This window comes from Mirounga angustirostris, unplaced genomic scaffold (assembly GCF_029215605.1).
Source record: "Mirounga angustirostris isolate CCGP_5_RB_7025 unplaced genomic scaffold, mMirAng1.0.hap1 SCAF_6, whole genome shotgun sequence".
Lineage (NCBI taxonomy): Eukaryota > Metazoa > Chordata > Mammalia > Carnivora > Phocidae > Mirounga > Mirounga angustirostris.
The window spans coordinates 49,703,311-49,731,248 of record NW_026991714.1 but is presented as its reverse complement, the minus strand read 5'-3'; the positions used below and the strand labels follow the sequence as shown (position 1 = coordinate 49,731,248).

General features: G+C 46.7%; 1 protein-coding gene across 1 annotated transcript in view; it reads left to right on the top strand.

Annotated features, from left to right (window-relative positions):
* The window catches only part of BRINP2 (BMP/retinoic acid inducible neural specific 2), a 50,792-nt gene extending 24,309 nt beyond the window's left edge, over nt 1-26,483 (top strand). Inside the window, exons 2-7 of the mRNA XM_045877391.3 lie at nt 4,086-4,276; nt 5,360-5,568; nt 17,062-17,167; nt 19,779-20,015; nt 22,608-22,830; nt 24,466-26,483. Of these exons, the coding sequence (XP_045733347.2) occupies nt 4,086-4,276; nt 5,360-5,568; nt 17,062-17,167; nt 19,779-20,015; nt 22,608-22,830; nt 24,466-25,582 (2,083 nt within the window). The 3' untranslated portion in view covers nt 25,583-26,483. The remainder of the gene's footprint in view (nt 1-4,085; nt 4,277-5,359; nt 5,569-17,061; nt 17,168-19,778; nt 20,016-22,607; nt 22,831-24,465) is intronic.
* The last annotated feature ends 1,455 nt before the right edge of the window (nt 26,484-27,938 follow it).

The following is a 27,938-nucleotide window of genomic DNA, read 5'->3' as shown; positions in this document are numbered from 1 at the left end:
TATTAGTGTGGTGTATCACATTGATTGATTTGCAAATGTTGAACCATCCTTTCATTCCTGGAATAAATCCGACTTGATTATGGTGTATAATTCTTTTTCTGTACTGTTAAATTCAGTTCGCTAATATTTTGTTGGGGATTTTTGCATATGTCTTTATGCAAATTCTGTCCTAAACCCCACTGCAGCATGGTTTTGGTCTGGTTTTGGTATCAGGGTAATGTTGGCCTTGGAAGTTTTTCCTCCTCTTCTGTTTTTTTGGAAGATTTTGGAAAATATTGGTAAGAATTCTTTAAATGTCTGGTAGAATTCACCAGTGAAAGTCATCTGATCCTGGACTTTTGTTTGTTAGGAAGTTTTTTATTAATGATTCAATCTTCTTTCTAGTAATTGGTCTGTTCAGATTTTCTATTTATTCATGATTCAGTCTTGGTAGGTTTTGTTTCTAGGAATTTATCCATTTCTCATAGTTTGTTCAATTTATTGGGTATAATTGTTCATTGTAGTCTCTTGTGATCCTTTGTATTTGGGTGATATCAGTTGTAATGTCTCCTCTTTCATTGCCAGTTTTATTTATTTGAGTCTTCTTTCCTTTTTTGTTGGTTAGTCTAGCTAATGATTTGTCTATTTTAAAAATCTTTCCCAAAAACCAGCTTTTATTTTCATTGATCTCTTCTATTGTCATTTTAGTCTCTATGCTATTCATTTCCACTCTGATCTTTGCTGTTTTCTTCTTTCTACTAACTTTGGGCTTAATTCCTTAGTTCCTTGAGGTATGAATTAGGTTTTTATTTAAGATCTTTATTTTTTCTTCATGTAGGCATTTATCGCTACAAACATCCCACTTAGGACTACTTTTGCTGCGTCCCATAAGTTTTGGTATTTGTATTTCCATTTCCATTTGTCTCAAGATACTTTTTAATTTCTCCTTTGACCTATTGGTTGTTCAGGGGCATGTTGTTTAATCTTCATGTATTTGTGAATTTTCCACTTCTCGTAATTTCTAGTTTCATACAATTGTGGCTGAAAAGGATGCATGATATGATTTCAGTCTTCTTAAATTTATTAAAATTTGTTTTGTGACCTAACATGTGATCTACCCTGAAGAATGTTCCATGTGTTCTGGAGAAGAATGTGTTTTCTGCTGCTGTTGAATGGAATGTTCTGCAAATATCTGTTATGTCCATCTGGTCTAATATGTAGTTTAAGGCCAATGTTCCCTTGTTGATTTTCTGTCTGGATGGTCTCGCCCTTGTTTTAAGTGAGGTATTGAAGTCTCCTCCTATTGTTGAATTGCTGTCTATTTCTCCTTTCAGATCTGTTAATATTTGCTTGATATGTTTAGGTGCTCTTACGTTGGGTGCATATTTACAAATGTTGTATCTTCTTGATGAATTGATCCCTTTGTCATTTATAATGCCCTTCTTTGTCTCTTGTTACAGTCTGGCTTAAAGTCTACTTTAACTGATATAAATATAGCTACCCCAGATTTCTTTGGGTTTCCATTTGCATGGAATATCTTTTTCCATCCCTTCATTTTCAGTATAGGTGTCCTTAATGCTGAAGTGAGTCTCTTGTAGGCAGCATATAGTTGGGTCTTTAAAAAAAAAATCTATTAAACCACCCTGTGTCTTTTGATTGGCCATTTGGCCAATTAAACGTGAGATCAAGCAGTTGTTTTTCATGCTGCAGGGGGATTAGGGGTAGAAAACAGTTTGACAAATACCCTATACTTTAATTAAAGTTTAACATTTCCTGTACAAAGGAAATAAATGATAATATGTTATTATGAACTTGCCTGCTTAGATAAATAAAGCCACACAATGGGAATCTTAAAAGACTTTGTTGGAACCTTGAATTATCAGTCATCTCTTTTCTTTTGTTTCCCTGGTAATATTTGGTACATGCCCCTCCTCTCTGTCAGTCCCTAGAGTTAGATGGGAGAATTTTATAGCTTTAAATTGGGCATGGACTTTTATTCACTTATTTTGGAATTCTTTTATTTTTCTACAGCCCTATAATTTGTAGTCCATGGATTTGGGGAGAAAGACTAAGCTTTAGCACTGTCATGAAGAGCAGAGTTGGGATGGGTGAGAAGGTTGATAAGACTTTGAATTTTGTTGTTCCCTAAGGCAGTGGAGCTGGTCCTTACGAGTATAATGTGAAAGGCCATGGAAGAGTCCTTTCTTACTAATGGATGTGATCCTTTAAATTTCATCCCAGGACAGATTCCTCTTAGAAAAGTGTCCCCTTTAAAATACAGACATTACAGTAAGGAGCAAAGCACGAAGATTAAAAGTGTAGATGAGACTGGAAAGGAATTTTGCCATCTTGTATTATAGGGCTTCTCAAAAGGTGGGTCCTCTTAGGTCTTTTCAGGATGTCCATGTTGACATCTGCATTAATGGTGTGAAAACAAATCATCCTAATTTGAATAAAGGCAGTCTCACCAAATGAACCAGTAGTCACGTATTCTTTATCATTATATACTTGCACCTACACGCACACACACACACACACACACGCGTATGCATGCATGCTAGATTCATATAAGAATGTCCTTGAAGCAGTCAAGTTTACTAATTTTATTGGATCTTGACCCTTGAATACATGTCTTTTTAATATTTTGTATGATGAAATGGAAAATACACCTAAAGCACATCTGAGGGTACTGAAGAATGATGATTGTCAAGGAAAAATGCTTTTGTGATTGAATTGTGAACTGAACTAGCTGCTTTTTCATTGGAACTGAATTTTTCTTGAAAGAAGAACCAACAGACAAACTATTGTTATTTAGACTTTAATGTCTGGTAAACATTTTCTCAAAAAAAAAAAATAGGGAATAAAGTAAACCTACCTCTTCAAGGAAAACAACTAATAGTATTTGTTGCCAATGATAAAATTTAAGCTTTCAAATGAAAATTAGAGTTTTGGAAAACTCATATTTGTCATTATGAGATTGGTAGCAGCTCCAATATTTAACAACTTTACTCATGAGATTTGTGGTGATATTAACAAATATGGCATTTTTATATTATATGATGAAAAGTGTCACAATGTGGAAGATCTGAATAATTCAGTGATCCCATATTTTTTAGATGATCAATGCATGATGTTCCAAAATCATGAAGGGTAAAAGGATACATTCAAAGTACAGTATAGAAAGCTGGATTTTGATGTAACAGAGTTATAAAAAGTGCTTTAATATGGTTTCAGATTCCAGGCTGTAACAAACCTTTAAGGAATGGCATTTGTTGAGTGAACAACAAATATCCACAAAGAAGAATATCCATAATTTTCACAACAGATTGAATGCAGAAGCAAATATGAGAATGCAGCTCTCTTCTGCTAAGCCAAATATTAAAGAGACTTGCAAAAATGCAAAGTAATACCACTCTTCTTGCTAAATTGGTTTTGTTTCAGGACATATGGTTTTTGTAATAAAAATATGCTATTTATATTATATGTAATAGATTTACTGCTGTGATCTTTAAATAAAATAATATATTTAAATTTTCTCAGTTTTATTTTTTAAAGTGGTAATCATCAATAGCTATAAGCCACATAAATATGGGGGTACAGTCATTTTTTGAGTGTGAAGGGGTCCTGAGACCAAAAAGTTTGAGAACTGTTGTTGCAGACCAAACTCCTGACTTTACAAATGGGTACCTGAGGCCATGATAGCTGATGTGATTCATCCACTGAGGGACAACTGTAACTAGATCATATCTCTGCAGACCACTGTTCTCATGTTTTCATTGTTGGCATATTTTTCCCCATACTACACTATACTACACGACTACCTTCATACGAATAAGCCGATTAGCTACTCTCCAGTAAGAAAGCCAGATGGGAGTAGGTTCCAATGGAGGTCAGCCGAGGTAGGTCTTTCTCACAGCCTGGGAACGGGAGGCTGGGTGGAGGCCAGCAGGCCTCTTTCAGGCACCAGGTGCCTCTGGGTGGAGAGATGTGTGCTAAGGGGAGGGGAGGCTGGTGCAAGTGGAGAAAGAACATTTCTTACTTCAGATTTTATGCTTCTTGTTCTTAAATACATTGAGCTTTTCTTTATCCCTTGTCTTTTCCTCCAGGGAATTTGCCCGTTGGAAAGTAAACAACTTGGCTCTGGAAAGGAAGGACTTCTTCAGTTTGCCATTGCCTCTTGCCCCAGAGTTTATCCGGAACATTCGCCTCCTCGGAAGGAGACCCAACCTACAACAGGTTACCGAAAACCTGATTAAAAAGTACGGCACTCATTTCTTACTTTCTGCCACTCTTGGAGGTAAGAACATCGTGATCCTACACTAACTGGCTGTCAGATCATTGAATACAGCTTAAAGACCCTTTGAGTATAGCTTGAGTCTTCCTGGGTCTTTGTTCTTCCTGGCCTGTTATTGCCTGAGAAATATTTCCTTTCTGGTGCCTTTGAGAACAATATAATCTCTTGACATCCAACTCACGACATCCAGAACATTGCTATTTGCTTATAAGCATCCTCCTTGAGGAGGGGGTGCTGGGTAAGGAGGTGGGGGGACTGACAGACTCCTACTAAGAACTTGCCAGCAGGGGGCGCTCCCAGTTTTCTTTTGACAGAACCTTTTAACCCAGAGGCTTTTCCACGTCCTAATATTTGCTGTGGCTATAGTTGTCAGACCCTTAGGCAAAGAAGTAAATGTCCATTGAGTCCCTGACCCCTGCTGACCTCTCTAAAAATTGGTAACTGGCCAAACAAATTCCAGTGGTTCTGGGCTGGTTGGGGACGAGGTTGGGAGTGGGGATGGTACAGCTTCTGGCCAAATCAAAACCTCTGAGGAGGCAGAGTTCTCTCTGCCCTAGGAAGAAGAAAGCAGGATTTATTATAACATTTAGCTCACTGTCTGATGGACAAAAAGAATCTCTCCAAGGGTTCAGGCCAGCTGCCGGCATGTGGTAGGTGTTGAGTGTTTGATGGGGAGGAGGGAGGTTGAACTTCAAGGCTTTTGCCCTTTCTGAGGGAGCAGAAATACCCATGGTGACTTCTCATAAACAACTTGAGAGAGAAAATTTTATCTCCCCCATGGAGGTAGATTGCCTGAGACTGAGATCAATAAAGGATGTTAAATGGATAAGCTGGAGGGGAGGGGATGAGCTATGGGATAGTTAAAGAATGAAGGAAAGAGAGGAGGGCCTCTCGGGCAGTGACGCCCATTACCTTGTGCACTGTCTGATGAGACTGTTCTAGAGACCGTGATGGGGAAGAGGTCGTCAGCAGGGGCAACAGACTCCTTCTGAGCGCCGACTATTCTGGCCAAGGGTTTCATGTTTGAATTGGTAGGGGATTAGGGAGCAGAAGGCCTCACCAATGAACCCATGTTGTTTGTGATAGGAGAAGAGTCCCTGACCATTTTTGTGGACAAGCGAAAACTGAGCCGCAAGACAGACACAGCAGGAAGTGCTCCTGTGGTTGGGGCCAGTGGAAACAGCTCTGCCGTGTCCCTGGAGACCCTGCACCAGCTGGCAGCCTCCTACTTCATCGACAGAGAGAGCACACTGAGGCGGCTGCACCATATCCAGATAGCCACAGGGGCCATCAAGGTAACAGCCTGTGAAGTACTGGGAGAGGGAGGGCAGAAAGGCAGAGAGAAACCAAAGGGGAAGCTAGCATCTTAGCCAGCTCCAAGTCAGCCAGACCTGACTGATGGACATGGAAAAGAAGCTTTTTGACACAGGCACAACCAGCCCTAAAATGTCGCCCAGGTCTTCACTGTACAGCCAATAGACATGTAGGCTTCTACTCTGAGGCAGTCTCTAGCCAATGGACTGTTGTGAAAGGTAGACAAGGTCCTTATTCTGCAGAGGTTCCATTCCGGTGAGGGATGAGGATATTAAACAAGTATAAAAGCAAAGTAATTTTAGATAAAGATACAAAGAAAAGACAGAGTCATAAGGTACAGATTTCCTGGGGTGAGAGAAGGGAGCAGCTAATATTAGCCAGGTTGGTCCAGGGAGGTCACTTTGGGTTTAGACTTTAGACAGATGTCAGCCTGACATCTGAAGGATCTGAAGGAAGAGTATTCAGACAGCAAGAACAGTAAATGCTAAGGCCCTGGGGCAGGAACCAGATTGATGCCTTAGAACACAGAAAAGACTGCTGTGACTGCAGTAAGGTGAACAGGAAGATACTGGTACTAAATGGGGTTCAGCAGTAGACTGGAACCAGATTACATAGCCATGATATGGAATTTTAATATGTCAAAGTGCAGTGAAAAACAACCAGAGAGTTCTAAGCAGAGGAGTGATATGATCCCATGCATGTTGGAAAATGATCAATAGTTATTATAACATTAATAATCATAACCTCCATCCCATCTTCTCTACCTATATCTAGGAGATTTCTAGGTAAGTTCATATTGTTTTAAGGAAGGGAAGACCAATGACAATACTTGAGAATGCTGGATTATTTTATTCAAAATACAAAGTTAAGGTGGCAAGTGGTGGTCAGTCTTGTATTATATGCTGCTTTTATCACACCCAAAATTTGAAGGAAGTTTTGTTCATTTATTTATTCATTCAGTAGGTATTTATTGAACACTTGTTATGTGTCATGCACTGCTCTGGCTACAGAGAATCCCAGAGTGAACAAAACATATGAAGTCCCTGCCCTCATGAGGTTTAAATTCTAGTGATGGGGACATCATGAATTAAATATATAATGTCAGGTGGGATTAATGAAATGAAGAGGTGGAGCCAGGGAAGAGGAAAGAGAATGATGGACCTGTTTGAAGAAATGCCATTTAAGCAGAGATCTGAATGAAGGGAGGGAGGGGGCCACATGGGTATCTTGAGTGAGAGCAGGTGCAATTGCCCCAAAGTGGGAGTGTGCTTGTTATGGTCCAGAAACACTGTGTCATGTAGCTGGAGTGCAGTCAAAAGAGGGGTGAAGTGGGAGATGAGCCTACAGAGAAAATTTTATCTTTCGCCCCCCTGGTGGTAGACTGCCTGAGACAGAGATCAATAAAGGATGTTATGATCATGAGGGCATTACTGATTAGGGAAGAGAAGAGAAAGAGGGATCGTGGAGACGGATGCACTGGTCAAGGGAAGAAACAGTGGTGGCCTGCTCAGACAAAGCTGCTCTCTAGAGGTAGTGAGAAGCTGGCAGATACAGGATATAGTTTGATGGTAGAGCCTCCAGGATTAGCTAATAAATTAGAAGAAAGGAATCAAGATTAACTATAAGATTTTTGGCATGAGCAACCAGATGAACAGTGATTCCATTTACTGAGAAGGGCAATGCTAGGGGAGGTGCCAATCTGAAAGAAGCAAATCAAGAGCTTGGTTTTAGACACATTGAGTTTGACATTCCTATTAGACATCCAAGTAGAGATATCTAACAGGCAGTTGGATAGAAACACTAGGATTTCAAGAGAAAGTTCATGAGTGGAGATATAGATTTGGCATACAACTACATACACATGTGTAGTTGGTATTTAATACTATGGGAAAGGATGAGATGAGATCACTTGAGGAGTGAATGTAGCCAGTAAAGCAGCTCGAGGGCTGAGTTGTGCAGCATAGCAATATTCAGAAATGGGGAAGAGGAGGAGGATCCAACAGAGGAGGCTGAGACCAGGCAGAAAGGAATGGAGAGAACCAAAGTCCTGTCACATGACTGTGTGAAGCAAGTGTTTCACAAAAGAAGGAGCAGCCAACTGTGTTAGATGCTGTGAAGCAGTCAGAGAATGGACCATCAATCTGGCAACATGGAGGTAACGAGCAGCCTAGGTAAGAGTGGTTTCAGTGACATGACAGGTACAAAAGGCTGAGTATAGAAGGTTCAAGAGAGAAAGCAAAGTGAGGAATCAGAGGAGTAGAGACAGTTCTTTAAGGGTTTTGCTGTAAAGGCAAACAGAAAAAATGGGTGATAGCTGGAGAGTAATGGAAGGTCAAGAGAGGTGGAGATTTTGTTTTTAAGATGGGAGATATTTGAATCTTGTCACGTTGATTGAAATGACTCAGGAGAGAGGGAGAAAATGATGATGCAGGAAGGACAGAAGGCAATTGAAAGAGCAAATGGGTAGGCAGGAGAGGCTGATATTTCGTGGAGGGGTAGGTCTTACATAGGAGCATAAACATTCCATCCTTTGTAGCAGGAAGCATTCAGGTGCACAGGACACCACACAGTAGGATGTAGATGTGGTGGGAGGATACGGATGTCCTTGTCTGATGGATCCAATTCCTCGATGACACAAGACTTGGAGTCCTTGGCTAAAAGGAAGGAGAAGGAATTGTTGAGAAAAGAAGGTAGGAAATGGTTTCGGAAGAGTAGGGGTTAGGTGTTTCAACTACTAGATAAATGTTGTGGATTATTGGGCAGCCTTGAGGGCCCATTTGAGATCCATGGTCATAATTATAACATGGGACCAATCAGCATAGCTGTGAGTTTTACCAGCTACATTTGGCACTTCAAGTACAGGCAGGCATGGAGTAGGTGGAGAGCTGGATTGAACAAAGTGTGTGTGTGTGTGTGTGTGTGTAAGATGAAAGAAAAAAGAAGCAGGGGATTTGAGACAGTGGTAAGCAAGCTTAATACCGGAAATCCCGAACACATCAAGGGGACTAATAAGAAAAATAGACAACAACAAGGAGGGATCGTGGGTGATAGAGTTCTGATGGTTCTGGCTTCAAAGGAGCCAGAGATGGCTCGAGAGGAAGGAGGAACAGTGTCCAGGATAGCACAGTGGCTGACCCCCCTCACTGCCTTGCCCAGCAGTGTGAGGTCTGCAAAAGCAGTGGCCACCACTAGAGAAGACTGCAAGGGAACCCCTGTCTTCAGCATCTCCTGGGCTATGGCTAACGCAAAAAGATGAAGCTGACTCTTGAGAAGAGATCAAGGCTATAGAGGATCTGGCTGAAGACCGATCATGAGACTGAGAGAGCAAGATGGATGTTACCGGAAGAGAAGAGGTCGGATCAGGGGATGTACTGTGTCTGCAGTGAGAGTCTGAGACAGGACAATGGCTGAAGTTAACAAGGATTTAGGGTACACTTGGGAGGCTGGTCTCTTAGGCAGCTTAAAATGGTGAAAGAAGACTATTAGTAGCATAGACTGGATTTGACCAAGAAGACAGAACTCTGGGGAAGCCCCTTTTCCCCTTCAGTCCTGTCGTGAGTGGGCTGTGTGGAAGGTGGAGAAGAATTGATCTTGTCTAGAAATGAAAGGTAGGTCTGGATCAACAACTCAAAGGTCCCGTTAATGTTTCTTCCTATCCTTTGACCTGACCAACTTTTCACTTTCTATCATGGCCTCATTTGCCTGTTTGCCTTACTTAGACTCCATGATCCATCATTCTAATCACTGCATTGGATGTGTTTACAATACACCCTTCGCTGCCTCCTCATGCGCCTGCCATCCCCTTAATTCAGGAGCTGATCAATGCTTGCCTGGTTTTCTTGCATATCTTTCTAACTAGTCTTCCTGTCTCCATTCTCAGCTCCTCTCCCTGATACACCCTCTCTGCTGCTTGCATAAATGCAAATCATCATGTACCATCTCCCTGTTTAAACCACCGCACCCCAGTCATGGGGGCAGTGTGACGCAATGGAAAGAACATTGGATCGCACCCAAGAGTCTTTGCTCATGGCGGGCTAGGAGCAAGTTACCAAACTACTCTGAGCCTTGGTTTTCTCACCCTTAAAACTGTTGAATAATTAGAATATTTTTTACCTTGATGGATTTCTGTGAGGATCAAATAAGAAAATATATAGAATGCATGAGCCACAGCACAATTGGGGCTGGAAAAAATAATAATTCCTCTTCATAACAAAACCATAAAGCCATTGAAGATCTATCTGTACTGTTCTCTTGTCTCTTTTCAACCCATTTCCCGCCTCAGCACTTCACTTACCATTTCTATCATGTAACCCAGTCCTATTTAATGAGTTGTCTTTTATTCAAATATACTCACATCCCTGGCACCTGCTGTTGGTTTTGCTTGTCTGTTTACCTAAGTGTCTTTCCCTCACCCTTCTTTGCTCAAGTCAAAAAGATTACTTCTTTGTGTAGCCTTTTCTGACTCCCAGAGTAGTTAAATGCTTTTCTTCAGTGTCTCAAGCATGTGCCTCTTTTATAGGGCTCATCATTTGAACTATAATTGCTAGCTAACATGGTGACCTCTGAGACTATGAGGTCCTTGTGGGAGGGACTGGGTCTTATTCATATTTGGTTCCCAGTGAGAGTGCAGAGCTTGCCACAGTATGGGTAATGAGTAAAGGTTTGTTGACTGACTGACTGACTGAGTCACTGACCCTGTTTTCCACATAGGTTAGGTTTAGTGTGTATACAAGGGCACAGAAGCATGTTTAGTTGAAAGAAACAAAGCTACTCAAGGTCACTTGAGCATAAAGGTGGTTTATCAAGAGGACTGTGGTGAAGACTATCACAGATCTCCAAGGACAAGACACTAAATACCTTCCAGACACATGGGTCTTGTAAAAGGGCAGTGAGACGCCCAGGTTACAGTCTCTGTTTCTTGTTGGAACACATGCCATCTGTTTTCTTTATCTGCTTCATCTTCCGGCTTCTCCTGTCCAAGTTCTTTCCTTTGTTTGTTCTAGACTTTTCTGTACACCAATGACTCCAGGTTACATTTAGCTCTGCCTTGCTCTGGAGCTGACTTAGGCCCACACTGAACACTGTCTGTTTGCTCTCTCAGCCAGTGCCATCAGGGCAGGAACCACTCATGTTCATTGTTGTAGTCTCCATTCCTGGCACATAATAATGGCTTGATAGTTATTATTCTGAATTTTAAGGATGTCCACCACCACCCTTTAAATTTTTTCTCTCAGTATCAGTTCTAAATTCCCTGTAGGAAAAAATCTGGTTCAAGGTCCACTTTAGTCCAATATAAAGAGTCTAATACATAGTCTCAAATATGGCTTACTGGACTCATCTCTTTGGCAAAGCCTGCAGGTGGTAGAGTGAGCGATGGGAAGGCACCCAAAGCCACATCTATTATAGGGCCTGCAGATGCACTTTCCAGAACCAGAGCCACTGCCCATCTCTGCAAAAGTGGAGTGGCCGCCATCCTTGGAAGGCTCTCTTTAGAATTCCTCCAATCACACATGGAGTGTGAGATAATAATTCATGTTCCATGGTATTGATCAGCCTGGAGTTTTCTCTGTTGAGGAGTGCAATGTGCTCTCCCCGTGGGATGCAATTCAGAGAATCATGAGAAAATAAGGATCATTTAGTGTTTTCTCCTACTTCCATTCCTCTAGGTCCTTACTCATGTAGCTTAGTGAGGTCTAGAGAACCATGTACCTGTCCAAGAACACATGCTAAACCAGGAGCCAAGGGAGGTCTCAGCGCCCTATCCCACCACTCTGCTCACTTGATAGGGTTGACCCGTCCATTCTGTCCTGGCTGTAAAGTGTTCCACCAAAGCCATTTCTTTGCTCTAACATACTTTTCCAGATCCATAGAGCAAGGGCCAGTAGGCTGGACGCATCCCTGCCAGCTAACACTCCTTCGCTGGCACTGCGGCACCTGCCACCCACTTGCTTCTACTGAACAAGCCTTTGCAATAGTAGAGCTGGCTTCCAGCATTGTCATGATTCTGGATCGAGGTGGGTGGCATGAGGGGTTCTGCTCACCTGCTCAGCCTTGGTGAAGGAAAAAATCCTCCGGCACATCTGCCTGTTTCTTATTTCTCAAAGCAGGAGCACTCTTACTTTCTACCCCTTGTTAGCCACTTTTTTCACCAACATGGAGAGAGAGGCACACTGGCCCCTTTTGTTTATCTGACACATTCCTCTGAGACCCCGCTGAACATCCCACTCGGTTGCAAGGTTGACCCTGATCAGTACACAGCTCCATTACAGGATTTGTCACGTTACATTGCAGCTGTTGACATCCCCACTGCCACCTCCCCATGCCCACAGGTATGGCGGAAGGGCTTAGAGCAGTAGGTACTCTGCAGCCTGCATGCGGTTCCAGGTCCCTCCGCGGTGGCTGGCACGTGCTGAGACAATAAAATGCTTGAAAGGTGAAAGCAGGCTGCCTGGCTTAGTGGGAAACAAACCTGCTCAAGTTAGAAGACCTGGGATTGAGTTTTGGCCTTGGTGCTCATCATTTTTATGACTCGAGAAGTCCATGAACTCCAGGACATGGAGTTACCAATGGTTTGACTCCCCTGTGGCCAGGGCTTACATTCAGCTGCTATGGCTATGCCAATTATTAGAATATTAAACCACTCTGTGACAGCTGGTAAACAGTCCTCACCCAACCCCCTGGGTGCCACCTTCACTGCCTTTATCCTTCCCTTGGAGCCCCCAGATCTCCCCTTCATGGTAACCAAGGGGCGAATGGACCTCAGGAGGCCTCCAGAATGCTGCTTTGGGACCACCGCTGGTACCTGTTCTGATTAGTCTGCACACTCCGGTCTTACCTGCTGATAAATACTGTGAATCCACCCGTGTCTCTGCCATAGGGTTGGGGTGACACACAATGACATAGTTCACATGAAAACACTTTGCAAACTGTAAAGGGCTGGTTACATCTACCACACCTGCTGTCCACGACCCTTGGGAAGGGACCAGAGCCATTCGCAGAGGAGCCTGTTGCTTAGTGGCAGCTTATCCTCTGCTTAATCGAAGGTGGGGGAAGGACTTGGTTTGATATGTTCCAGAGCTTACTGAAAAGAGCCCACACAAAACTTGAGGTGGGTCCCAGGATAGCAAAAAGTAGCGGTTCTCAAAAAGCATCCTTAAAAAGGCTTGTCTGAATTCCTCAGCGCAGCAACCTGGGATTCAATTTGCAGCTCTTTTAAGCACACACACACCATCAGCTGTGCTCCCCCTGCTCAGTCCTATCACTCACAGCGAGAAGGCCATTTTAGTCGCTCTTAGCTTTGCAGGTGTCTCTCTAGGTAGGACAAGAGCAGTGGGGGAGCGAAGGGCCAGGGGAGGAGAGCAGGCTCGCTGGAAGGAGGGTTTGCACGATCTGGTATTTATGGAAAATTGGATGTGCTAATGAACCTGAGATCCATCAGGGCTTTCTGAAGGCAGGACAGTCTCTGTCAACAGACCAATTAGCACACAATTATTTTCCCTTTCTGAAAGCTTATCCGAGATGCTCTTTGAATATGTGCGCCTGAGTGAACCGCGCCTTCCATTACCTCTACGGGCCCTTTTTGTCATTTGCTAAAGCTGCTGCTTCTGCAGCAGGGAAAGCACAGAGTTCTCTGGACTCCCCCTCCAGAGACTCTGGGACTCTCATCGCTTGGGGGAAGGGTCTTCAGGCATCCGGCTTATCAAACCAGTGCCCAGGCAATATCTATAAGAGGACCCTCTCCAGGTCCTGTTTTCCTTCCCATCTCCTCATCTCTCTAAGAAGGACAGAGGTGGCTCAAAGCAGAATGGCAGTGGAGAGAGCCGTGACTTTGGGATCTAGCGTCATCTGAGTGAGCCTTCGTCATTCCTGGAGATCTGGCTCGGCTCCTTCCCTCTACGGAAATGGGCATGGGGATCATAGTCTTCGTCTCTTCCTCATTCCTGTCCTCGTGCCACAATTGACAAAGGGAAGCTACCCACAGCCTCTCCATGACTTACCTAATTGATTGTCCTCTGGTGGAACTGACCTTTGGGAACAGCAAAGTCAAGGTCAGAAAACAGCATCAGGGCCAGCCCGGAATGCTGCATAAGATGGTGCTGGTGGTGGGGAAGCAGCAGGATTGGTGGTATGCAGGTAGGGATTGTGGGGGGATAAAGGAGAGGAGAGTGGCTGTTCGCTGTTCTCCTCCTTGGCGGGTCATCCTACTCCTCCATACGGCATGTAGCTCCCTCCCTGCCTGGACCCGCTGCTGGTGAGCAACCAACTCAGGCCTGGGTGGGAGGATGGCAAAGCCAGTGCAGAGCTCCATGACTGTGTGGTGGCCAGCTTACCTGGAGGCGGGGAAAGGCCAGTGGCCTAAATACCATCCCACCCACTATCTCACCCACCATTCCACTGTGCCCTTCAGTCCAGCCCACTCCAGAAGAGCTGGGCCAGTCCTCGGCCATGGCTCCTCTCACAGACATTTTCCCTTGAAGGAAGCCTGGCCCTGCCTTCCCACTGCAGGGTGACCACGAGCCCATCATTCACTCACTCAATACGGAGTCATTGTTCAGCAACCAGTGCCCACCTGTGCAGGGAGGCAGGCCCACATGTAACAGCCCAAACGCTGGGATTATAGAAATATGTTTCTAAACTTCTGATGGCAATGACTGTGCCTTACTCATGGTGAGTTCTGGCTGCTCCTTGCATAGTTAAATGAATAAACGAGAGAGTGAAAGAAGGTGTGCATGAGTTGAATGAATCCTAGCCCTGCAGGTAACTAGATGTGTGACCTTGAATAAATCGTTTCACCTGTCTGGCCAAGGTCTCCTCATCTGTAATATTAGGATACTGTGGTCTCAGGTCTATACAATTTGTTTTGCCCAGTGTTCACATTCTGAAGAGAGGGCAGATCGCAACTATTTTGGATGAACTGCTCTGTTTATACTTGTTTTTAGAAGTGATGTCATCCAGAGGGGTTTGAGTCACTTTATTTTCTGTAGTCCTTTGACGTGCCCTCACAGGAGACAGGAGGAACACTGATGAGACTGAGGATTCAAACACTAAAATCCTGTTTTAGCTACTCACAGCTCTGTGACCTCGGGCACCGTAACTCTCTGAACCTTGGTTTCCTTCTTCAGAGCGTGATAGTAGTGAGACTTGTCTCAGAGTTTCTGTGAAGGTTAAATGGGATGACATTGGAGGATGAACTTGCAACTGTAGAGAGGTCGTTCCTGCCCCTGTCGTGCTCTTGGTCCCATTCTTTATTCGGGCTGGGTTTGGCTGCTTTTCGTGTACTGTCAACAAACCAATTAGCGCACAATTATTTTCCCTTTCTGAAAGCTTATGTGAGATGCTCTTTGAATGTGTGCACCTTCCATTACCTCTATGGGCCCTTTTTGTCATCTGCCAAAGCTGCCCCTTGGTCTTTGTAATCACCTCTTTTTCTCCTAATTCTCTCCCCCTTCCCCTCCATTCCTATTCATCCTTCATGGCTCAACTCCATGAAGCCTTCTCAGACTACCTTAAGTCACGAGGATCTCTCCCGTCTCCCTACTGTATTTCTAGTCAGTGTCAAACCATACTTCATTTAATTACTCTGTTCCATGAGTAATTTTTAAGACTAAAAATCCTAGGGGCGCCTGGGTGGCTCAGTTGGTTGGACGACTGCCTTCGGCTCAGGTCATGATCCTGGAGTCCCGGGATCGAGTCCCGCATCAGGCTCCCTGCTCAGCGGGGGGTCTGCTTCTCCCTCTGATCCCCTTCCCTCTCATGCTCTCTGTCTCTCATTCTCTCTCTCTCAAATAAATAAATAAAATCTTAAAAAAAAAAAAAGACTAAAAATCCTAAATTCTCTTTAAAAATGTCATTTCTACTTTGCTCTTCACCTGGTGACTTCCCGCTGGTAACCTGCAGGGTGCTGGGCCTTTTCACTCCACATGCTCAAGCCCGTGTGTTGTAGCTCACACTGCCCCTTGTCCTTGTTCTCAGAGTACCTTCCTTCCCTTCTCTTCCTGGCCGCTTCTACTTCTCTTTATTATTTATTTCATTTTACTTTTTATTTTATTTTATTTTAATTCCAGTATACTTAACATGCAGTGTTATATTACTTCCAGGTGTACAATACAGTGATTCAATAAGATGTCTACTTACCTTGAAGGACCAGCTCAGTTGAGCCTCCTCTGCTGCTGCTTCCCCTGTGTTCCCTTTGTTTAGGGCTCTGTTTGCCTCAGTGCGCATTGACACCTGGCTTCTGCTCGGCTTGGATGCATCTCCACCAGTTGCATATGCACCTGCCTTCCCCACAGGGTGCAATTTCCTGGAGGACACAGCACGTAACTTGCGCATCTCCGCTCACCTCTCCACCCCCCAACGCCAGGGACATATTACACATGCTCTAAGTTATTGAGTATCTACTATGTGCCAGGCGCTGCATTCATCGTTGTTGACAACATGGTGAACAAAATAAATATGAGCCTAGCTCCGTGGAGCCTTTAGTGTGTGGAGGACCTAGAATTGAACCACATCTTTACGGAAAAGAATGGAAAACTGCAACTTTTATGCCTGCTGCAGAGCAGAGGTGCCTGGAACCAGGAGAGGTCAGAGGTATCAGGGCCGACTCCTTGAAGAACTCCAGGAAAGGTGCTCTATGAATGTGTGATGAATTGTACGGAATTGAACAGTGGCTGCTCAATAAATACTCGTTGATTGGTTGATTGATTGTTGGCAAAGCTTTCAGAGATCCTGAGAATAAAGGGCCGCGGATCCCCATCATTCTTATTGGGGAATTATTTTAGTGCATTTAAAGCTCCCCATTTTTCATCTTATACTTTAAAAACATCAGGGAAAAATGGATAGGCAAACTTTATAATATTTTAAAATGATTCTGTGGTGTTTTGGAATATTACATGGCTATAAGAGTTTATGTATATTTAATATACATATTAAAATATGCAGTAAGCCCATGGCTGATTTTCTCTAAGGACGTCTCAGTGCCGAGGTGGGACTTAAATGTTTAATACTAATAATAATACTCATAACTCATATTTCTCTAGTGCTTTTCATCTTCGGGATCCCTAAAGCCTGAGAGTACCACGTCAAGTGATGCAGCTGGGCTCGCCAGCCGGCTGACAATGCCCACATCTGGCCTCCTGTCTCCTTCTGTGGGAGGAGAAGGGGGGCACTCAGGCTTAGAGGTCCAGCTTCCTCTGCCTACGTTGAAGTTTCTCTTCCCAGAGGCAAATTCCCTCCGGCTCCCTCGGAAAGACTCACACTGTGTACAACCTACCATTGGTCGCCCTCCACCACCGACCACTCACTGTGTTAGAACAAGGAAGGAAGGGGGCTTCATGCCCCCGGGGAAGGGAGACACATGCACTCTTGGGCTGGTCAAGGACAGGACACGGGGCCTGAGATCGGAGGGCTGGAGAGGGATGTGCCTAGGGGTGGTCTCCACTTGGTAGCTAAATCCACACTGTGCCCTCCTTCTCCAGGTCACGGAGACCAGGACCGGCCCTCTGGGCTGCAGCAACTACGACAACCTGGACTCGGTCAGCTCTGTCCTGGTACAGAGTCCGGAGAACAAAGTGCAGTTGCTCGGTAAGCCGTCCTGTGATGGGATGGGTTGTCAATACCTTTCACACCTGCTGAGAAGCTTGGATCACCAAGGAGCAGGAAAAAGTCCTAGGTGCCTCATTTGGCTAAACCCTTCGGAAGACCAGAACCACCAGGAGTTCTGGGACCTGTATGGAACAACTTTCCCTCATTCTTTTGGGAAATTTTCTGACATGGTTTATCCTGCCCCCAAGACCATTGTTTATACCACTCAACACCCACACCCTCCCACATGGTAGTCCCCCCCAAGACCTCTGTCACTATCCTACAGCAATACCACATCCATACCTTGGCCTAGTTTGATGATCTCCTTTGTTGCCCAAAGAACCCTCTGCTTTGTCCTACGGACACATTGGGGAATAGCTAGCCTTTGCAGAGTGGTTATAGGGCCACCACCTCTAGCTCAGCTGAGAGCTTTACAAACTGTGGGGTCACTGGTTACCCTGAGAGTGGTCCCTACTTTCTGTGATTAGTGTCATCTCCCATGGGAGATCAAAGCCAGGAGAACAGTTTGAGAGGAACGGGAGCCCCCACTGCAGACAGAACTGAACAGAACAGGCTTGCAAACAGGAAAGCAAAAAGACGGGGGTGGCACGAGGCCCAGAGGATGGGAGGTTCAGGGGAGGCGCCCAGCTCCGGCTGCCTGTCCCCCAAGCATCCTGGGGCAGGGCTATGTGAACTGATTCAAACAGAGCTGTTTGGCAATGGGAAAAGTTCATTTTTCTTAAGACCTAACTGAATTGGACTCTGTTTAACATATTATTGTCTTGGTATTATAAAATCAATAGCCCTCACCCAGGATCTACGATTACAAATTCCAGGCAACCTGAGCCAGATGCAACCCATCAGCGCTTTCGGAATCTAAGGAGTATATAATAAAAAGGAGTAAAAGACTCCTTTCTTTAGAGCCCCCTTATGCAGTTAGCATCCCTCTTCTCCTGTGTCCCTCAATGGGCTGGGTTTGTGTCTGGAAATTAGCGATGAGTGAAGTTCGGAATGTCTGGTGGTTCATTTGGAATAGTTTATGCCATTTAATTTTATAGCCCATCACTCATGCAGACATTGCTCGGGGTACTTATTTTATAGCAATGGGAAATGTTATGGTGAGGAGGAGGGAGGGAGTGGGGGAGGTGAAGAGAAAGGACTTGGAAGGGCGTGTGTCGAAAGCAAGCGTGTGGACAGGGTATGTGGGGTGGGCTGCTCAAGTGCCAACTGTGGGCACAGCATCAAGAAAGGAGAATTTAAGAGCAGTTCAGAATAGGAGGCGGCTCTCGAACAAGAACAATGAACATCCACTGCTGCTGTAGTTCTGAGTGAGGTTCTGAGGTCTGCTGAGACTAGGATACATACTTTGTGCTCTCTGATTCCCGCCAAGGACAAGGTCAAGGGTGTGACAATAAAGAGCTGGCAGATATTTGAGGAGAGGGGAGCTCATCGTATCCAGAAGTTCTCCTGTCCCTCACCGTCCTGGCACAGTCTCTCACAATGTCCCTACTGGGGGAGCCTCTTGCAGGTATGACCTCGAACCTGGCCCAGGCTGCCTCCAAAGGCATGCCTGTCCTTCATCTCTTGATATGCTTCCAACAGCCACCCTGTGTGGCTTGAAGCTGAATCGGGAGTATATTCTGCTACTGGTAAACTAATATCCACCACAGTTGGGTAGGAAAACTGAAGCTTGGAGCAATTTAGTGGATTATATCCAAGATCAGAGGCAGCTAATTAGAAAAGAGAGCTGAGAGCCATTCATACCTGCCCAGGTCTGACTGAACTTAGGATGCCTACCAACATCTAACTTTCAAATCTCCTTAAGAGTTAAAGCGTATTGAGACAGGCAGCTAGTCCCAGTGACGCAGTATGACCTGATGGTACCACGGACAGGGTCTGACACCAAGCCAACCTCACTAGCACTGTGACTTGGGCAGGTCACTGTGGCCACTGGGCTCAGATTTCCTCACCTAGAGGAGCCTCAGTATGCCCAGGATGTTACCTGTGATCATATTTGCAAAGTACTTGGTGCGGTGCCTGGCCGCTGCGTACCAGCAACACCTGTCCCACTTCCTAACCAGAGCAGCCTCCTTGGTCATCAGGGCTGGGGTGGGAGGCCCGGGAGGGGGTTCAGCATAACATCTGCGGATGGATGTCTGCTGCTCAGCTCAGTGAAGCCACAACCAGGATGGCAATCAGAAGCAGAGCGAAAAGCCCACTGAGCCTTGATTCCTCCCCCATGAGGGCTGTAAGCTCTTCTTTTATCTGAAACACCTTCCCGTTTCTATCCTAGAAATGCTGATGCATAGCCATAAGGCCCTGCGTCTGACGCGCGTGCTCTCAATTTGGCGGATGTGAGGGGTTCGACTAAGCCTTGGGCTTTGATGCTCCTCATCTGCATTTTCAGATGCTCTCCCACCTGTCACGGGGGCAGTGTAACCCTTTTTATCCAACCAGCTCCACAGGGTCAGGCCCTGGGGTGACCAACCATTCTTGGGCCCAGAATGCACAAGTTTGCAGAACCCCAGCTGGGGATCCTGCAGCCTTGAGTGTGGGAAACCGAGTCCCCACTGGTCCTACCCCACAGTTCCCTGACACGTCCTTCCCCTAGGCCTGCAGGTGCTGCTGCCTGAGTACCTGCGTGAGCGCTTTGTGGCCGCGGCGCTCAGCTACATCACGTGCAGCTCCGAGGGCGAGCTTGTCTGCAGGGGGAATGACTGCTGGTGCAAGTGCAGCCTCACCTTCCCAGAATGCAACTGTCCCGACGCTGACATCCAGGCCATGGAGGACAGCCTGCTGCAGATCCGGGACTCTTGGGTGACCCACAACCGGCAGTTTGAGGAATCAGGTGAGCAGTCGGCTGGCCTACATTTCCTCCCTAGCGTTGGCGAATAGCCGGGAGGTGCAGGACTAGAATGTGGGAACTCAGCGTGGACCGTGGCTCATCCACTTCCTGTCTCCGTGACCCCTAGCAGGTTATATCACCACCTCAACTCTTGAGTGGTTATTTTTTGTTGTCGAGGCAAATGGACATAACCCCTACCAAAGAGATGTGTTTTAAGGACTTAGGAAGTTCAGGTGAACATATTTAAGGGCGTAGGACTTGCCTGTGCACGGTGCCTGCACATAAGGTGCACAAGGAATATTTGTTGAATGAATGAAGTACATAGAATAGTTCTAGGAGGCACCCAGTACATGCTGATTATGGCTTGTTGCGGGTATAACGAATATCAATGTTACCTTGAGATGTAGATTCAGGACTTGGTTTTGAGTCCTTGCTCTGGGTATGCTTTGAACGTCTGTGTCCCCCAAAATTCATATGGAAAATATAATGCCCAGGGAGGTGGGGCCTCTGGGAGGTGATAAGGGATTAGTGCTCTTACAAAAGAGGCCCCAGAAAGATCCCTCTCTGCTTCTGCCACATGAAGACATAGCCAAGAGTTAGCCCTACGTGACTGGGAAGAGGGCCTTCACCAGAACCTGATCGTGCTGGCGTCCTGATCTTAGACTCCCAGCTTCTTGAACTGTGAGAAATAAATTGCTGTTTATCAGCCACCCAGTGTGTGGCATTTTCTGAGAGCAACCTCCAAAGACTAAGACACACTGTTACTGACCGGTTTTATGACCTCTGTTAAGCATGCAGCTTCACAATACCCCCATTTCCTCATCTGTAAAAGAGGGAAAGTGATCATAATGGGTGGATGGAAGGCTCATGTGGGATAGTGTAGATAAAATTAATGTATAAATAACTCTGGTACATTCATACATTTCAACATTAATGAGTGTTGGGTAAAACAAAGCAAAATGAAAAAGCTTATATATTATACACATTATATCAATATAATACTATAATATGTATTAAATATAAGACGTATGTAGCACTATTTTTTGATGCTTAAAAACATACTAGCCAATACTTAATATTTTTACAGATAAATACGTTTGCAGAAAATGTGAAGAAATATATGATAATGATAAAACATCCAAGAGAGTGGTTACATTGATATGGAGAGAGGTGGGAAGTTTAGGGCCTTCGATTATATATTTTCTTTGCCTTATTTCTCAAAAAACAAAACGAAACAGAACAAAAGACTGAAGCCAATATGGCAAAATGGCCAAATCTAGGTGGTGGGCACATGGAAGTTTATCCTGTTATTCCCTGTGCTCTTTTGTGAGCTTGAATGTTTTAGGAAAAGAAGTATGAGGGGCAACCTGGGTGGCTCAGCCAGTTAAGCGTCTGACTCTTGATTTCAGCTCAGGTCATGATCTCAGGATGGTGAGATCGAGCCCCATGTTGGGCTCTCTGCATTGGGCCTGGAGCCTGCTTGGGATTCTCTCTCTGCCTCTCTCTGTCTCTTAAGAAAAAATAATAAAATAAAAAGAACTATGTACATGCTAGTTGTTAATGTCATCACTAGGTATGATTCTCCGACCACTGGGGAAGGGGAAGAGAGGGATGAATACCAGGTGCTTGAGAAGTGAGAATGAGCTGAGGCCCCAGGCATTGTCATTTCAAGTCCTAGACATAGCAGTTAGTTGTGAAGAAATTGCAGTCCCTACAACCCCAGCTGCGCTGGAGTTGTGATGGTAGGACATGTTCAGTGCTGCTTCCTGTGGGACATGACGTCGGGCTCTCACCACCATGAGTTATTTACTCCTAATGAGTAAATGAGGGCTATCTGGCCCCCCCGCCAGGAGACGGTGGCCACAGGTCCCAAGTAAAAGCAGGTCTGAGCATGAATTCAGCAAACATGCTGTGCCCAGGAAGCTCCGAGAACTCAGACGTGCAGTAGGCACCAAGAACCAGGGAGCATCTTGCTTCTGGGTTAGCCATAGGAAAGAATGGGAATCTGCCAAGAGTTGAAGCTTGAAAGAGACGAAGGGTGTTCCCAAGTCCGAGAGGAGGATGTGGACGGGAGAGGCTGGGCTCAGGGACTGATAGTTTTCTAAGAAGCTTTCTGAGCTGGGCGCTCAGTCTCCCTGTGTCCACAGTACCCGCTGGGCACTGTTCCCTTGGTGGCTGCCCTACACCTTCCCCAGGGTGTCTGTGGTGTGACTGAAGAGGACTGAACTATGGTAGTTGAGAATGATGTAGAAGGAGTCACAAAGGGAGAAGTGGTGCATCCCAAGGTGCTCGGCAAAAGCAGCCCCTCTGGCCTGCTTGGGCAGTGACAGAAATCGGGCTTGAAATTCAGAAGCCTATTAGGGACAGGAAAGAGAGAAAAGAATCCTAAAGCTATAGTTTATGGTATGTTAATTATTTTCCAAATAAAGCTGTTGAAAAAGAAATATATAAAAGGGCCTGGGAGAGGGGATGAGAAGCCTCCTTCCTCGGGCAGGGACTCGCCGGGGCCGGCTGGGTCTGGGGGGTGCCTTCCTGCCCCCCGCCCCAAGGTCTGCATGACGCCCCCTGAGCTCAGCTCTGTGTCCTTGCCCACAGAGGAATTCCAGGCCCTGCTGAAAAGGCTGCCCGATGACCGGTTCCTCAACTCCACGGCCGTCTCCCAGTTCTGGGCCATGGACACCAGCCTTCAGCACCGCTACCAGCAGCTGGGAACCAGCCTGAAACTGCTGTTCAAGAAGACCCATCGGATTGTCCGCTGGCTCTTCAACCTCTGCAAGCGTTGCCACCGGCAGCCTCGCTTCCGCCTGCCCAAGGAGAGGTGAGTTCCCCTGCCCCCGGGGGCCGGGGCTCGGCGCCTTCCGCCACAGCTGCTGAGGCTGGGGGGGGGGGGGCCTCTGTCCAGCGAGGTGGATCTGGTCGTGGGGACCCACGTGAGGCCTTTGAGATTCCCCTGCTGTCTGCACCCCCTTGTGTGTCCTGCTCAATTACGACTTGTGTCTGAAGTGAAAGAGAGGAAACAGAGAGAGGCTAATTTTACTTCTATATAAATTATGGTGGATTCCAATGTTGTTCTAATAATACTCCAATTCTCACCCATTTCTATTTTAAGGCGTTTTTTTAGGAAAGAAAGGGGTGGAGTTGAAGCTCACCCTCCAACTGCATACGGTGAGAATGCATGCAGTGGGTTGCCTCAGACAAGTGACTGCTCTCGGTCACGGAAGGGAAGGAAGGTGAGGCCCCGCTGCCTCGAGAGCAGAGGGGGGCTGTCCAGTCGGAGACACTCCCTCATCCATCCCCTCCAGTGCCCGCTGATTCAACAAGTGCACACTGCATATCCTAATTTTAAGCAGTGTGTGTGTGTCGGGGAGATGGGTATTTGTTCATTGAGAGGATCTAATAAATATCCAGAAACATAAAAACTGTAAAATTTTAACTATGTGGCAGCCACTTAAATTCACATTCGTGGAACATAAATCAGAGACATGGTCTAGTAAAAAGCAAGAGCCAGAGAGAAAAGCCACCGTGGAGAAGGACGTCTTGGCCAGATTGTGTGCGAGAGATGGAAGTGGTGCACCGAGGCGTGGAGCCTTGCAGGGCAGGGGAGCGGCCTCACAACCCAGGGATGCAGCTCTCACTGAGGCACGGGCAAGAAGGGAAGCCTGAGTGGAGAGCTCAGACCAGCAGGGGCTCTCGAGAGGGGTTCCTTTTTGTTTTTTTCGACAAATCACTCTGAAGTGCTCACCTGGTTTCTGAGAATATGCTGGCAAATCACACAGCGTCCCTGCTCTCGTGGCACTTGCCGAGAAGCCACGTAACCCATAGCCAATAATGTCCCATCCTGATCCTTGCCGTGGATTACAGAAAAACAGAGCGATGTGACAGAGAGCGACCGGGTGGTTCTTTTGAGAAGGGTGTCACGGAAGACCTCTTTGAGGAGGTATCCGAGGGGCTGAGATGTAAATCTGAAGAGGGAGCCAGCCATAGGAAATTCCTGTTCTTGGTGGCAGAGTGACAGAAGCAGAGGGAATAGAAAGGACAGGGACGGAGAAGTGGGAAAGAAACTGATGGGACGCTGGGAAGGGGGGAGTTCCAGTTGTCCGACAAGCTCAAAGGCTGAAAACTACAGGAGGGGTTTTGATACAGAGGCTATGGGAAATCTTCTGTAGGCTGTGGAATAAGCAAAGGAGGTGGTACTGGGGAGGGATGAGGCTGGCTGCTTCCAGTGCAAGTTTGATGTCAAGCGTTTCTGGTGTTGATCCATCAGACGCTGAGCTCCGGGCCTGACTCAGTCATTCCAAAGTGGTGCAGTAGGGGTTTCTGTCATTCAGAGAACTTGAGGCTTTTATCTTTCTCATTACCTTCCCTGCCTATTAGTCAATCTCCTCCTACCCTCAGGGGGGACGGCAATGTGTTTCCTCGGACTTGTTATTCATTTCTACCTCCCTTCCCGAAGGTCCTTGTCCTACTGGTGGAACCGAGTCCAGTCCCTCCTCTACTGCGGAGAAAGCACCTTCCCTGGCACCTTCCTGGAACAGAGCCACGGCTGCACCTGCCCCTACGACCAGTCCTCCTGCCAGGGCCCCATCCCGTGTGCCTTGGGGGAAGGGCCCGCCTGCGCCCACTGTGCCCCTGACAACAGCACGCGCTGCGGGGCCTGTAACCCAGGCTATGTGCTGGCCCAGGGGTTGTGCCGGCCAGAGGTGGCCGAGTCCCTGGAGAACTTTCTGGGGCTGGAGACAGACCTGCAGGACCTGGAGCTGAAGTACTTGCTGCAGAAGCGGGACAGCCGCATCGAGGTGCACTCCATCTTCATCAGCAATGACATGCGCCTGGGCAGCTGGTTCGACCCTTCCTGGAGGAAGCGCATGCTGCTCACCCTCAAGAGCAACAAGTACAAGCCGGGGCTGGTGCACGTGATGCTGGCCCTGTCCCTGCAGATCTGCCTCACCAAGAACAGCACCCTGGAGCCTGTCATGGCCATCTACGTCAACCCGTTTGGGGGCAGCCACTCTGAGAGCTGGTTCATGCCCGTGAGTGAGGGCAGCTTCCCTGACTGGGAGAGGACTAACGTGGACGCGGCCGCCCAGTGCCAAAACTGGACTATCACCTTGGGAAACAGGTGGAAGACCTTCTTTGAGACAGTCCATGTTTACCTCCGGAGCCGAATCAAGTCCCTGGATGACAGCTCCAATGAGACAATCTACTACGAGCCCCTAGAGATGACCGATCCCTCCAAGAACTTAGGATACATGAAAATCAACACCTTGCAGGTCTTTGGCTACAGCCTCCCCTTTGACCCGGATGCCATCCGGGACTTAATTCTCCAGTTAGACTACCCATACACTCAAGGTTCCCAGGACTCTGCCCTCTTGCAGCTCATAGAGCTTAGGGACCGGGTAAACCAGCTTTCTCCACCCGGCAAAGTCCGGCTTGACCTTTTCTCCTGCTTGCTCCGGCATCGGCTCAAGTTGGCCAACAATGAGGTGGGCAGGATCCAGTCCTCCCTGAGGGCTTTCAATTCCAAGCTGCCAAACCCCGTGGAGTATGAGACAGGCAAACTCTGTAGCTAATGGGGGCCCCGCTCCAGTGCTGGGCAGGGAGGCGGTCCAGGGTGACCCGTGAATCCAGGGTGCAGAGATCATCCGAGCCCTCACCTTAGTGCCAACAGGGTTCTCCCCTGAGACTTGCAGCACCCAGCAGACGGGACTCCAGGAGTTGGACTGAAGCAGGCAGGACAGAAAGAAACCGCCACTGCCCACGTGCACACACTCGCCTTGTGCGTGCGTGTGCACGCGCATACGCACACACGCACACGCTGTCACTCACACAGGGAGGCTACAACTCAGCAGCCTCAAATCTGTAAAGTCGGTGCTTTCAAATGAACGCAGTCGAAGGAGAGGAGCTAAGGGAGAGATTAAGCAAAAGAACCAGCCAAACCATGAGAAAATAAATCCTGAAAAGTGATTCTTATTCAAGAAAGCAAGAGGGGGCTTCTGTAGGAACAGAAGCGCTCTTCCTCCCCCTCCGTGGAGTCACTTTTGTATTCTTTTTAACCCGATTTCTTAAAATGGCGTTGTTTCGTGATGCCCCACGTTGGTTCTTACTTTTTGTATGCTGCCTCGGCTGCGCCCTCCCAGACACTGACTGCTTCGCAAGCCGGCTCCCCCGAGAAACTCAAGGTGACACCGACAGAGGACCGCAAGGGCAGGCAGGCAGGCTTGCTCTGCGCCCCACCCCTCACTCCCCCCGGCCCCCTTGCTTCCTCAGCCTCCCCACTTTGCCCCATCTTCCCCTCGTGGTCCAGCCGGGGCTCCTCTTGCAACAGCGCCCGTGCTGTCCAGGAAAGCAGCTCTGTCAAGTTAGAAAGAGACGATGTATAGGGAAATGTTTTTTTAAAAACAAAACAAAAATATTTATTTTGTGATTGTTTTCTTTGTCAATCTGCTCCAGCCACATGAACATATGAGTAAAAGTTTACCTGGTTTAATATATTTTCTTAAAAGGCCTTTTTTAGGGGAAAAATGAGAGAGAAAAAGAGGAAAAAAAAGAGTATAGCTCCCTGGGCTGCCTGGATTTTTTTTTTTTTTAATTGCTCTGTGTGTGATACGTGGGCATTCATGGATAGTGGATATTGCTGTGGGGGAGGGTGGTTGATTATGCTTTCACAAGTGAATGATGTCTGGCTAGACTGGGTGTGTGTGTGTGTGTGTGTGCGTGTGTGCCTGTGTGTATGTGGGAGTTGTTCAATGAGGAATGGAGTGAGGCGGAACTCTCCCAGAGTTACCTGGGTACCCGCCCCACCCCCGCCCCTTTCCCCAGGCATGAGAACTAACACAGGTCCTACAACCAGGGTTTCCCACTATCAGGAGAGTGGCGTCAAAGTCCCTGCAGACAAGGGGAACTGCAGGCTTTGTGCTGGGCAAATGCCTGCTAACTGGGGGCTCCTTTTTGCCGACGCTGCTGCGGACATCAGGAGTTTCCCGTACGCTCTGATTACCACTTTTGCAGCCTAAAAAGCAGGTGGAACATACACCACACAGAATAAGGCATCATTCTCACCATAGTGCCTCCCTCGGGTAGTCTGAGGAGCATTTCACGGCAAATCTCTTGGAGAACCACTTCCCTGTCTATTCTCCACAGGCTCCGAGTACAATGTGGAGGCATGATGACCCCCATTTTCTTCAGGCAGAAGTCACCACATACATACTAAGTACTCCATTCCCAACCTGGGCTATATCTCAGCCGGTACATAATGAACTGGGAGACGGAAAGGATGGTCATGTCTACATGCCCAAGAGCCTTCTATGTTTATTGTTGCCTAGAGAAGAATTCAGCATCCTATTTAATCATGGCACCATATTTCAACCCACAAGGACCTGAAATCCTTGGTAGATAAGCAGCCTCCAGCATTTCTTTCTTCACAATTCCCCTGAAGCCTTCTAGGGTAGAAATCCAGAGTGATGGGAGGATCTAGGGGTGGATGCAGGTGGTGGCTGTCTATCTCTACTCAGCCACTGCTTGCTTTGGGGAATTTATACCAAGTCACTCATCTGTGGAAGATGGAACCAGCAGACATCATCTTCATCAGTGGGGTATTGACGGGCCAGAGGAGTGTGCTGTTGTGGGGAAGGGGGTTGCAAGGGGTGGGAAGGCATTGCTACTTTCCAGTGATGGGGTTTGAGAGGTGTAAGATAGATATCAGAGTCTGAATTTAGCACTGACTCTGCATGTCTACATGCTGTAGGATTGGGTGGGCACAGACTCTCACCCATGAATTAAAGGCACACCATGCACAACAACATTCAGAGTGAGGAGGAAAGCAATTGAGAAGGTGCTGTGCACAAAGTCAGCAGCGTACACCTTCAGTGGCATAAAGATAATTGCCCTGGTGAGAACTGAGTCAGTATGTGAGGGCTCACATCTTAC